Consider the following 13,684-nt stretch of genomic DNA (forward strand, 5'->3'; position numbering starts at 1 on the left):
CTATGGTCCCAGCTGCCTTGAGATCATTGACAAGATCCTCCCGTGTAGTTCTGGGCTGATTCCTCACCGTTCTCATGATCATTGCAACTCCACGAGGGAGATTGACAGTTATTTTGTGTTTCTTCTATTTGCGAATAATCGCACCAACTGTTGTCACCTTCTCACCAAGCTGCTTGGCGATGGTCTTGTAGCCCATTCCAGCCTTGTGTAGGTCTACAATCTTGTCCCTGACATCCTTGGAGAGCTCTTCGGTCTTGGCCATGGTGGAGAGTTTGGAATCTGATTGATTGATTGCTTCTGTGGACAGGTGTCTTTTATACAGGTAACAAACTGAGATTAGGAGCACTCCCTTTAAGAGTGTGCTCCTAATCTCAGCTCGTTACCTGTATAAAAGACACCTGGGAGACAGAAATCTTTCTGATTGAGAGGGTGCCAAATACTTATTCCCCTCATTAAAATGCAAATCAATTTATAACATTTTTGACATGCGTTTTTCTGGATTTTTTTGTTGTTATTCTGTCTCTCACTGTTCAAATAAACCTACCATTAAAATTATAGACTGATCATTTCTTTGTCAGTGGGCAAACGTACAAAATCAGCAGGGGATCAAATACTTTTTTCCCTCACTGTATATACACACAGTGCTGCTTGAAAGTATGTGCAATTACAGATTTTTTCAGTTTTATCATGAAATCTTCATTTAATCAGTACCAGTCTTTTTGATCTTAGATAACAGGTTTATATTTACCAATACCATATGTTGGTGTAGAGGAAATCATGCGTGTAGTAGAAAAACTTAATTAAAAAGGAATTAGTGCAGGTGCAAAAATAAGTGAACCCCAAGTTGCATTGGTTAAATCAAGTAGGTAAGTAGAATCAGGTGGGTAAATAATTAGCTACCAAATGAACCAATCAAAGGAGAGATCGTTAGGAAAGAGTTTGGGCGGGACTCTGATAAATAGAGATAAGAAACCTGGTCAGTTTGCTGTTACCCATCCAGGTGAATGCAAAGCACACCATGACAAGAGGAAAGGAGCTTGCAGAGGACATCAGGACGAGGGTAGTGAGAGCATATCAGTCTGGGGAAGGCTATAAAATCATCTAAAAAAGATTTGAGCTCCATCAGTCCACTGTGAGGCAAATCATTTACAAATGGAGAGCATTTAACATGACAGCAACTTGGCCTAGAAGTGGACACCCTTCCAAAATATTCCCAAGAGCCACAAGAACAATAATACATCTGGTAAAAGCCAACCCAAACATAACATCTAGAGATTTGCAGACCTCTCTTGCTGCATCTCAGGTAACTGTGTCACGGATGCCGCCGAGGCTGCTCCTCCTCCTTGCTCGGGCAGGCTTCGGCGTTCGTCGTCCCCGGAGTACTAGCTGCTGCCGCTCGATGTTTCGATGTTTGTCTTGTATTGTCTAGTTGGGACACCTGTTTCGTATTCTGTATTGATTATGTACCATATAAGTTCCCTTGTTTTATGTTTGCCTTTGTGTGTTATTGTCCGCGTCTCTTGTATGTATGTTCGGCATTGACCATCTTGTTTATTACGCACTCCGCGTACATTTCTCCTCTTGTGTTTGGAGGCTTTTGTTTTGTGCGTATTTTACTTTGGAAAGTAAAGTAGTCGTTACTGATCCTCTGTGTCCTGCGCCTGACTTCACCGCCGCATACACCTCAGCATTGACAAACTGCATGCTTCAACAACAATAAGAAGAACACTGAATCGAAATGCCATTCATGGGAGGGTTGCTAGGAAGAAGCCTCTGCTGTCAAAAAAGAACCAAACTGCCCGTCTTAACTTTGCCAGAGACCACCTGGACAAACCTGAAGGTTTCTGGAAGTCCATTCTCTGGACCGATCAGTCCAAAATTGACCTTTTTGGTCACAATCAACACCGCTATGTTTGGCGAAAACCCAACACTGCCTACCACCAAAATAACCTTATCCCAACAGTCAAGCATGGTGGTGGGAATGTCAAGATCTGGGGCTGCTTTTCCTCCTCTGGACCTGGACGACTCCACATCATTAAGGGAACCATGAATTCTGAGGTATACCAGGAGATTCTTGAACAGAACGTCAGGCCATCAGTCAAGGTGTCACGATCGTCGTTAAGAGAGGAGGACCAAGGCGCAGCGTGATGAACGAACATGTTTATTTATCATTAGCGATAAACACGGACAGTAAACAAAAACAACAAACGACTCGTAACGTCCTAGGTAACATAGACCAACACGGAACAAGAACCCACAAACACAAAGGGAAAAACAGACAGTTTAAATATGGCTCCCAATCAGAGACAACCAGCCAACAGCTGACACTCGTTGCCTCTGATTGGGAGTCACTCAGGCCAACATAGAAATAAACAAACTAGAACTCCCAACATAGAAATACACCACATAGAAAGAACACACCCTGGCTCAACATATAGAGTCCCAGAGCCAGGGTGTTACAGTACCCCCCCCTAAAGGCGCGGACTGAGACCGCGCCTCAACTAGAGCAAAACAGGGGAGGGCTGGGTGGGCATTCCTCCTCGGCGGCGGTTCTGGCTCCGGCCTTGCCCACCACCCTCCAATAAACCCCCCATAGCGCCCCTGGTCCGGTCTGGCCCCGCTGGCTGGAGCTGAACTGGACGTAGCAGGAGCGGTTAGCTTCAGCTCCGTAGTGGAGCAGTTGACCGGTACCTTACCAGGCACCGGTGACCCAGGCACGGGTTGTGCTGGACTGACGACGCGCACCCCTGGCTTGGTGCGTGGAGCCGGAACGGGCCGGACTTGGCTGATGACTCGCACCCCTGGCTTGGTGCGTGGAGTAGGAACGGGCCGAACCGGGCTGACGATGCGCACCCCTGGCTTGGTGCGTGGAGCCGGAACGGGCCGGACCGGGCTGACGATGCGCACCCCTGGCTTGGTGCGTGGAGCCGGAACGGGCCGGACCGGGCTGACGACTCGCACCCCTGGCTTGGTGCGTGGAGTAGGAACGGGCCGGACCGGGCTGACGATGCGCACCCCTGGCTTGGTGCGTGGAGTAGGAACAAGCCGGACCGGGCTGGCGACGCACACCGTAGGCTTGGTGCGAGGAGCAGGGACAGGCCGGACCGGGCTGACGACGCACACCGTAGGCTTGGTGCGTGGAGCAGGGACAGGCCGGACCGGGCTGGCGACGCACACCGTAGGCTTGGTGCGTGGAGCAGGGACAGGCCGGACCGGGTTGGCGACGCACACCGTAGGCTTGGTGCGAGGAGCAGGGACAGGCCGGACCGGGCTGGCGACGCACACCGTAGGCTTGGTGCGAGGAGCAGGGACAGGCCGGACCGGGCTGGCGACGCACACCGTAGGCTTGGTGCGTGGAGCAGGGACAGGCCGGACCAGGCTGGCGACGCACATCGTAGGCTTGGTGCGAGGAGCAGGGACAGGCCGGGCCGGGCTGGCGACGCCCACCGTAGGCTTGGTGCGAGGAGCAGGGACAGGCCGGGCCGGGCTGTGGAGACGGATAGGAGACCTGGAGTGAAGAGCTGCCACAACCCGTCCTGGCTGAATGCCTACCTTCACACACTCTGTGTGAGGCATCAGCACAGGACGTACAGGGCTGTGTACCCGTACTGGCATAACAGCACGTGACACTGGCGCAGGATATCCGGGACCGAGGAGGCACTGGAGGCCACGAGCGCTGAGCCGGCACACTCCGTCCTGGCTGCATGCCCACCTTCGCACAACACGTGCGGGGTGCTCGCACAGGACGTACCGGACTATGCCGGACCACTCGTGGCACAGTACGCAGCTCCGCATACCCCGGAACCTGACCAGTCTCATGCTGCCATGCCTGAGTACGGGGAGTTGGCTCTGCTCTCCATCCAGGCTCCGCCAACCTGCCTTCTGGCCCCCCAAACCCGGTGGCCTCCTCTCCAAATCGCCCTGTGGCAGCCTCCTGCTGCCCAGCCGCCCATGCCGTGTGCCCCCCCCAAACATTTTTTGGGGTTGCCTCTCGTCCGTCCGACGATGACACTGCTGACGCCGCTGCTCCTCTCTCGCCAGGGCCTTAATCCTAGCCCATGGCCCTTTGCCCCCGAGCATGTCCTCCCAGGACCACGATTTGCCCACCTGGGCCATCGCCAACCTCTCCATCTCCTTTCCCGGCGCTTCCTCCCATGTCCAGTCTGCCTGCTCCTGGACACGCTGCTTGGTCCTTGTATGGTGGGTTCTTCTGTCACGATCGTCGTTAAGAGAGGAGGACCAAGGCGCAGCGTGATGAACGAACATGTTTATTTATCATTAGCGATAAACACGGACAGTAAACAAAAACAACAAACGACTCGTAACGTCCTAGGTAACATAGACCAACACGGAACAAGAACCCACAAACACAAAGGGAAAAACAGACAGTTTAAATATGGCTCCCAATCAGAGACAACCAGCCAACAGCTGACACTCGTTGCCTCTGATTGGGAGTCACTCAGGCCAACATAGAAATAAACAAACTAGAACTCCCAACATAGAAATACACCATATAGAAAGAACACACCCTGGCTCAACATATAGAGTCCCAGAGCCAGGGTGTTACACAAGGAGCTAAATCTGGGTCGAAAATTGGTCTTCCAACAAGACCACGACCCAAAGCATTCAAGCAAATCTACCAAAGAATGGCTCAGGAGAAAGAAGATTTGTGTTTTGGATTGGAAGTCAAAGTCCTGACCTAAATCCAATCGAGATGCTGTGGCAGGACCTGAAGCGGGCAGTTCATGCCAGACACCCCTCAAACCTCACTCAATTGGCTGAGTTCTGTAAGGAGAAGTGGGCAAAAATCTCTCAAAACAGATGTCAGAGACTGATTACTGGCTATAGGAGACATTTAGTCCAAGTTATCGGTGCCACAAGCTATTGACTGAAGGGGTTCACATATTTTTGCACACATCAAATCTGAGTTTCTGTTAAATAAACCACTTGTTAAATAAACAATTACAATATATCATATGTCTTTGTTTCTGTCATTTACTTGTAATGTCTTTATTACGAATTGAGGTTTAGATTAGGCTTTTGTTTATTTTAATATTTTATAGCAAAATAATGAACAGGTCTGTAGGGTTCACATACTTTCCAGCAGCACTGTTTATGCCATTTAGCAGGCGATTTTATCCAAAGCGATAGATTTTACGCACGGGTGGTCCCAGGAATCAAACTCACTATCCTGAAATTGCAAGCACTATGCTCTACCAACTGAGCTACAGATGAATACTTACATTGCTGGTGTGAAGGTAATCCATGGCACGTAGAATTTGGAACATGTACTTTCTGAGGCGCTTGCTGTCCAAACCACGAGGGTATCTCTCTAGGTCTTCCAGAACTGTGCGGTCAATGTACTCAAAGACAACATACAAGCGCTTCTTGAACCGGAATACCTCCAGCATGTTCACAAGGTTTTCATGGCGAAATTGCTGTGTAAAGACATATAAGAACATAATTAACGTTGTTGTAATATGCTGTTATCAGATCTGTGACATTAGTTGGACTGTAGCCAATGAGTGAATTGTACCCAATATTTGAGACAGTCACTGTAACACTGCTGCTTTAAGTGGAACTGATCAATAAATTCCTCACCCTCAGAAGTTGTATTTCTCTCATGATAACCTTTTTCATGGTTTTGTCCTCTTCCTTGTCATTGAACCTCTTGATGGCCACAATGTGTCCAATCTCCTTGTGTCGACACTTCATCACTGTACCATAGCTCCCCTCACCCACGACGCCAAGGTTCTCATACATATCCATCTTCCTTCAGTGGGCTGTCCTTGAGCACATATGGATAAATGTATTCATATTCATTTCAAAGCATAAACAGATATAAAGGCAAAATACATACAACATCTAGTGTAATACTTTCACATTTACAGTGAAAACAGGGTCATATAGCCTACAACTTGACTACACAACACAATGTGGTCAAAATACTTACTGCTGTGTAGATACAAAGACTACATTAATCTATTTATTTTTTTCTCCTGACTTTACTGCTCTCATAAATTACACAATTTCATGGTTGGAATAAACATTGCCTCAAACTGACAGATCACTTCATGTTTGCAAGACACACTTCAGTTTTTCTTCCCAGGATTATCCACCCCAGAATAATTCTGTCACAAACAAAAAAGTGAGAAATTAGAATGTGGTTACCATAACAACAGGCAAACAACATGACAATTGAGAGGCGTTCTAGAACATTCCAAATGGATACAGTGGACACTTCATACAGCTGAAAGACACTGGATGAATAGTGTTATTATTAACCAAGTGAATAATTAAATTTGAGCTGACATGTAAACTAGTCTTTATACCAAGGAATGACCATAACCATGGACACATGGTCAACTTGATATATGCATCCTTTGCTGCACATGACTTGATGAAATGTAAATAATGCTTCAGAGACTACACCAGCATGTGTTCTTTGCACAGGTATCCCTGTTGCAACTGGTCGAGGGCATGATGAAGTGATGAAGTTGGGATTAAACCATTATTCATTGAGGAAAGGGTTAGCTCGTTAAATAAAAACAAGCAGCCGTTTATGTGATGTATGATAGACGAGACTTTGAATACTAACCAAGTATAGGTGTCGTGTAAATTGCATGTACTGTTTACATATTGGATGAAATGTGTTAATTAGATAACATTCACACTACGCATAGTGAAAGTGGACTGTTCCAAACGAATGTTCTTGCTTGTTTCCCCTGTGGAAGTACATGACGTCACTGTAGTTGTTTTGGAGAGAAGAAAACGGCACAGACGGAAGATTTACCCCAAATAATACCGGTTTCGACAGATTTTTATGACCAAAGTATAATTATTTACGTTTTGAATCATGTCTACTCCTGCTAGAAGACGACTTATGAGAGATTTCAAAAGGTAGTGCAACGTTTTGGCTCTGCTTTCGTGTGTTGTATTTAGCTAGCCACTTTGCTTTAGCTAGCTAACGCGTTAGATAATTTGAGGCCTGCAGTACATGTACACAGTTGTTTGTAGGTAGGTAATCATAGAGCCAGTCATTAATTGAGGACTTTGTACTGTCTGATACCTAACTAGTTATGGTAAGAGGTCAATAATGTTGCTTCAATTAGCCAGTTCAGATAGCCAACTAGCATGCATACTAGAGCTACATTGCCATACAGATGTTAGCTATTTGAGGCTATCTAACGTTAGCCAGCTAACTTGTTTTTTTTAGCTACCTACAGTAAGTTAACGTTATCTTGCTAAATCAAACTAATAATAATAATATGCCATTTAGCAAACTAGTCAGTCACTATGCATTTAGCTAACTAGTTAAGTTTAGTAAGGAAATGAAACACAGTCAAGTTTAATAATTTATATTTGGTTAACTAACGTTAAATAGCTACCTAATTTACTAGTTCTACAACTAGTAAAACGAGTTAGTTAGCTAATCTCAGCGTATTGATGGCCGGGACAGGTGAGCGTATTGATGGCCGGGACAGGTGTTACACAACCCTAACGTTTGATTGGGTGTGTTGCCCTGCTCTTGTATGCCGTATTTCCTGACCTACTATGTATTTAGGGACAACATTCAGCAACATTTTATCTAGGCAATACTATAAGTATTCAGTTATGTGAAAGGAGAAACTCCAAAAGTTGGGGTAAGGCATGGATTTCAGAAGTAGGCCTCTATTCCTATAGAGGACAAACGCACCTGGCCAGGGCTTCATGTAAAGCCCCTGCAGCTACCGTCTGTTGTTTGATTCCAGATGGCATCAGCCTGGGCAAGCAAATTAGTTACACTAGAGCAGCTCAATGTCTGTCCCCAGATATAGTCTGTAGCACACCTGTCAATGGAAAAAGGAGATGCTTAGAAACGCCATGGAGACTTTTGATTAGAACATTTGATTTGACTCTTGGAGATGCGCATATATAGTAACATTGTAATCCTACCCTACCTGGCTGCCTCTGCCACCAACTGAGAACAAGAGAACAATGGAGCATTCCTTGATAAGCATTGTGGCTTTGATCAATGGTTTGTTGAATTCAATCTCACAGAACGCATACTGGTAGAACTACGTTGTTCATAAGATCTTTATTCGTATCTGGCAACATCAAGATTTCCTTGCAGGGAACAGCAACATTTCAAGTATTAGCCTAATAAAGCATAATTAAAATGTGACTCACAATGGATAGCAGCACCGTGCAGTAGCCTTTCAGTTTACAGTGGGTAGGGAGCTAACAGTAAATGGGGTTAATTGCAGTGGTATTCTCTGTAGAGACTTGTAGATGGATCTGCAAAAATACAGTCTACCTTGTGCATGAAGGAAAGCTGTTAGTGAGCTTTTTTTTATTATTGTGGTGAGTTTTGGAACGGTACTGCTGGATTTAGTGACAAAATACGCTTGACACAGTGGGATCTTTTTGTCGGTAAAATTAATTATGCGAGTAATGGCAGTGCAACCAACTTTTTTATGTGCAAATATTGCTATAATAACCATCATATCGTAGTATGCGATGATATGTTGTGTGATCCTCCCACTACGAAAGCATTCAGTTTATTCGGCTACAGATGAAATAAGTTATGAACACAGGGTGGTGAAAGTGCAAAGTGATGAGCCAATAAATATTGAGGGTCTTATTCTGGTGACATGATGATCGATGCTTGGCTGCCATTTGACAAAATAAAAATAATCTCGCTCTTTTGTCCATAATAATCTCATGTAGGTGGCCTACCCACACTGTATCTTCGAGCTGTTGTCTAGAGCGCACATGCCAAGACCAAATTGGGGACATTCCCTATAACAATTTTTTTGTTACAAAACAATCAGTAGTGTTAAATACATGGGAATTTAACCGCAAGTTATTTTTATATGCACTACGTCATCACGCACAGCCTTTTATCTGCAACACGTCAATTTGATGGAAACATCATTGGTGGGAAAATGTACATATTGTTTTTATGCAGATTTTATAATATTAGCATTAATATCTGTCGCCAATTGGATGGAAACCTAGCAATGGCACTTCCTTATTATCTTGTTCACATAACTTTTGCACTCATGGTAGAAGGCACATGGGTATCTTCTTGTTTGGCCCAAAATATTACAACGTTTCTAAAACAGTCGTCTGGGTTTTAAGTTGAATTATATTGTTTCCTCTCCGTTTCTCTGTCCTCAGACTTCAAGAAGACCCCCCAACTGGCGTGAGTGGTGCTCCATCAGAGAATAACATCATGCTTTGGAACGCGGTTATTTTTGGGTGAGTGTTCTAAAGCCACCCTTCTCATTGTGCCAGTGTGATCATCCTGGCATGGGCACCAGGACCGTATGGATTAGGTGGATATGGGCAAGTTGAGCTGTGGTTTAGTTAGAGGGAGGGAGAGGTGTGTGTTGGCTGGGGGTTAGGTTAGATGGTGACATGTAGTTGTTGAACTGTGGAAGGCCAGTTGCCACATATAAAGTTAATTAGAAATGAGAGCATTTGTATCAATCCCAGTAATGTATTGCATTGTCATACTCATTAATTAACCTTCTATTGTAATGTGATGTGCTATTAATAGTCCGTATCAAGATTGTATTTGTTATAACGGGGCAGTGTATAAGGAGTGGTATTGTGGGAATATGTTTGTTTTGCTAGTCAGGGTCTAATCGCTGATATGAGTTTGTTACAGTGCAAGTAATTGTTCCTCTTTATTTGCAGGCCTGTGGGTACACCATTTGAGGATGGTAAGTAAAAATGTTTTACTAAATCAATTAACTAAACGTAATCTATCATAACATTACTGTAACTCGTGAACTGGTTAAAAACAATGAACTTGGCTTTCTTACTTTTTGCAATCGTCCTAGCCAAGAGCAAAGTCAGTCTTTGTATTCTAAAGTGTGATACATTTGAACAGGTTCATGACTCTGCTGCCTTTGAATTATGCATATATGCTGGGTCAGCCTTCATATTCATATATTAGTCATGTCACAGACTATTACCTGTGGGGTGGACAATACATTATTGTTGCCTCCATAAAGGCTGACCCTGTAAAACAACACATTTCACTGCACTTATCCGGTGTATGTGACATAATTGTCTCTATCTCCGCAGGAACTTTTAAGCTTGTGATAGAATTTTCAGAAGAGTACCCTAACAAGCCACCCACGGTTCGATTTATCTCCAAAATGTTTCACCCAAATGGTAAGAAATAGTCCTTATGGACACATTCGAGATGTCCTAAATACTTTAGCCATGTTCTTGATGGGATAGTGAATTCTGATGGGATAGTGAGTAAGCTATTCTGTTTCGTGATTGTGTATACATTTTTATTTGAAATTAAAACAATCCTTTTGATCTTGTAGTCTATGCAGATGGAAGTATATGTCTAGACATCCTTCAGAATCGTTGGAGCCCAACATATGATGTGTCGTCCATTCTGACGTCTATCCAGGTTGGTTTGTAATCCTTCTCTTCTCTATCAGTCTGATGTCATAATAGATTACTTTGTGTTCCTATATTTAAAAAAATGTAAGTTTCTTTATGTAGTGTACTTCATTGTTGTTTTGCAGTATATTCTGTGAGAAAAAAAATCCACTGCAAAGTACTTATCTGATCATAGCAGCAACCTTTGGGTCACACTTTATTTAGATAGTATGACCATCTACAGATGGACTATCTGTTGATAAGCAAACTGCTTGCTAAGGTTAGAGTTAGGTTTAGAATAAGGGTTAGTAGATAGTCTGTAGAGCATCTACAAATGGACTATCCAAAAAGTGTTACCTACCTTTGTTGTAGCGTTGTCGTGGTATTTCTGCTCCTGGATATACATAATACTGACTCAGCGTCCAAGAACCACACACTTTCATACTGGTGTAGGGTCCAAGAACCACACACTTCCATACTGGTGTAGTGTCCAAGAACCACACACTTTCATAATGGTGTAGGGTCCAAGAACCACACACTTTCATACCGGTGTAGGGTCCAAGAACCACACACTTTCATACTGGTGTAGGGTCCAAGAACCACACACTTTCATACCGGTGTAGGGTCCAAGAACCACACACTTTCATACCGGTGTAGGGTCCAAGAACCACACACTTTCATACCGGTGTAGGGTCCAAGAACCACACACTTTCATACCGGTGTAGGGTCCAAGAACCACACACTTTCATACTGGTGTAGGGTCCAAGAACCACACACTTTCATACCGGTGTAGGGTCCAAGAACCACACACTTTCATACTGGTGTAGGGTTCAAGAACCACACACTTTCATACCGGTGCATTCAATCACTTTTTTGTGTGTTTACAGTCGCTGTTGGATGAGCCGAATCCTAACAGTCCAGCCAATAGCCAGGCTGCACAGCTTTATCAAGAAAACAAGCGGGAGTACGAGAAGAGAGTTTCTGCCATTGTGGAGCAGAGCTGGGTAGACTCCTAACGCATCTTCCCCCCAGCTTCTCATCAGTCCTATCAAATACTTCAATCTTTCATTTAGCTCCTCAAGAAAAGAAGTCAACATCAGAAGAACTAAAGTGCCACTAGAAAATAATAAAAATCAGTAGGGACTTTTACTTGCTTGCCAATACAATTGAGGAAAATCTGATACTTGTGTTCTTGTTCTTATTTTTTTTATTGCATGATGTGAAATAAGTTATTGCAAGCAGAATTTGTAATATATATTTTTTGTTGGATTGATGCTGTTATTGTTTAGTTTCTACAGAATGTTTTATTTTTCAACATCTCTTGGTTTGAACAGAATGGACTGTTGGAGAGTATGTTGTCATATTGGTAGTAATCCATAAAATATTATTTGTTGAGCGAATGGCTTCCTCAAATTCTGCATTGTTTGTCATGTAGCATAAATTTAAAACCAATTGTCCAGCTATAAAGCAGACCGCTTCTCTTGCCCCCATCCCGGTAGTAGTTTCAAATTACCTCCCTGAATGAAAGGAGTCAGTACTATTGATCACGATAACTATGGCATTCTGCATGTCGATGATTAAAGAAACTGGTGGCAAACCTTCTTTTTTTTTTTTAAGATGGCTGATATGATCTGTAACAGTTTTATCGAGTTCAAGTACAGTGGCACTTGTACTAAGAGGACATTTGGAGTTTGGCTCATTTAGGAAAATGGACACATCAGGACTACCGAATAAGGGCTGATTCCAACAAAAATCAATGCATCTGCTTTTTCTCAGAGCCTGGACATAGTTCTTTTTTTCACGCTTGCGTTTGTCTCTTCAGTGTATCTGGTACCCAATGAAAGGTAGCTAGCTTGAGATGCTTATACAATAACGAGCACACTGTCCATATACAAAATAATTATGGAAGTCATGTTTTTTGTGACAGACAGTATGGGTCATATTTTGGCTAGTGGTTTATTTCACCTTATAAGGAGAAGGGATATGTTATACATTTTTGTGAATTTACTCTAAAAACAATGTATACTTATATGCTGTATAAACATAAAACACATTTTTCAGACTTTGAGATGATTTCGATTTCAGCTAATTTGTTTTACTTAAGTGAAAAGTGTAGCTGTGGCATTGTGTGTGTCTTTGATGGTTTTATGGAAAGGGGTATTGAACTCTTACCCTATGAGGTCCAGAGCCTGCTGGTTTCTGTTCTACCTGATAATTAATTGCACCCACCTGGTGTCCCAGGTCTAAGTCAGTCTCTGATCAGAGGGGAACAACAACAAAAAGGAGTGGAACTGGTTTAGAGGTCCAGAGTTGAGGGGACTAGGGTAAATAATCCTTATCACTGCATCCTCGATGGGGAGTAGCAGGCCACCAGGAACCTCCAAGTTCGGCTTTCTCACAATAGCCAAATAAATACCGGCTAGTAGACCGGGGATACGTGGGAATGAGAGAATGGGCAACCAGAGGTAGATAAGACTGGCAGGCAGGGGGCAGTGTTCGCCTTAATGCCCAGTGGGCAAGCACCAGGGCGTGATAAATGGGGTGAATTCACTATGAATATCGTTTATAGAACCAAATGGCGCAAAACGTGTTTCTATTGGACAAATTCAAGTAGGTCCATCCCTGTTTCTTAATGATTATAGTAGCCCATGGGGTGTAATCATTATGCCGATTCTGTTGCAAAACGTTTTGCAGAAAACAATTTTGACTTTCTATAGGACAAATTCAGGTAGGTTCCTCCCGGTTTCATTCCGTATGCTCAGTTTGGTTCTTAAACGGTTTCCGTAATGAATTGAATACACCCCTTGAGTGTATTCATTACGTCAATTCTGTTGCAAAACGTTTCTTAAACAGAACGGGAATGGACCTACCTGAATTTGTCCAATAGAAACTAGTTTGTTGCAAAATGGTTTTCAGTTTCCTACGATTTGGACTAATAATTACATCCGAGCATAGACTGTAGAAAGCACATTGGAGCAGAAGATCTGAGGTTTATCCCCTCTGGTCTTCTGGTTCAATGCATTTTGAGGAGGAGGCAAGGGGAGGAATCAAGGAAATACAATGAGGTTCACCCTGGGATAATTGATAGAACGGGTGAAGACCACATGGAAAGCCCTTTTCTGGACACCTTCAAAAATTGTATTTGAATGTGAGGTGCACAGATGCAGACTCAGGAGATTGATTGAACATGTAAAAAGCGTAACTCATCACATGGCATATTCCTGGCCTTACCATGCTTTGTTCTTGCAACATGTTCCCACTCATGTTATTCTCATAATGGGCCTTCTTTTTTTAA

The 13,684-nt window shown here is 43.7% G+C and overlaps 1 protein-coding gene across 1 annotated transcript; it reads left to right on the forward strand.

Moving 5' to 3' along the window:
* Window positions 1-6,735: 6,735 nt before the first annotated feature.
* Window positions 6,736-12,457, forward strand: LOC311142850 (ubiquitin-conjugating enzyme E2 B). Its single transcript, XM_084178548.1, has 6 exons — window positions 6,736-6,900; window positions 9,163-9,243; window positions 9,685-9,710; window positions 10,078-10,167; window positions 10,329-10,417; window positions 11,277-12,457. Exons 1-6 carry the CDS (start codon window positions 6,857-6,859, stop codon window positions 11,403-11,405), a joined length of 459 nt encoding a protein of 152 aa, XP_084034674.1. The 5' UTR covers window positions 6,736-6,856; the 3' UTR covers window positions 11,406-12,457.
* The last annotated feature ends 1,227 nt before the right edge of the window (window positions 12,458-13,684 follow it).

This window comes from Coregonus lavaretus (assembly GCF_964263955.1).
Source record: "Coregonus lavaretus genome assembly, chromosome: 15".
NCBI lineage: Eukaryota > Metazoa > Chordata > Actinopteri > Salmoniformes > Salmonidae > Coregonus > Coregonus lavaretus.

Bases quoted from the DNA above. Each gene is read 5' to 3' on its own strand.
- LOC311142850 (XM_084178548.1), top strand. From the start codon at position 6,857: ATGTCTACTCCTGCTAGAAGACGACTTATGAGAGATTTCAAAAG. The intron at 9,711-10,077 runs GTAAGTAAAAAT...CTATCTCCGCAG, and splicing joins GGGTACACCATTTGAGGATG to GAACTTTTAAGCTTGTGATA. The intron at 10,418-11,276 runs GTTGGTTTGTAA...GTGTGTTTACAG, and splicing joins CCATTCTGACGTCTATCCAG to TCGCTGTTGGATGAGCCGAA.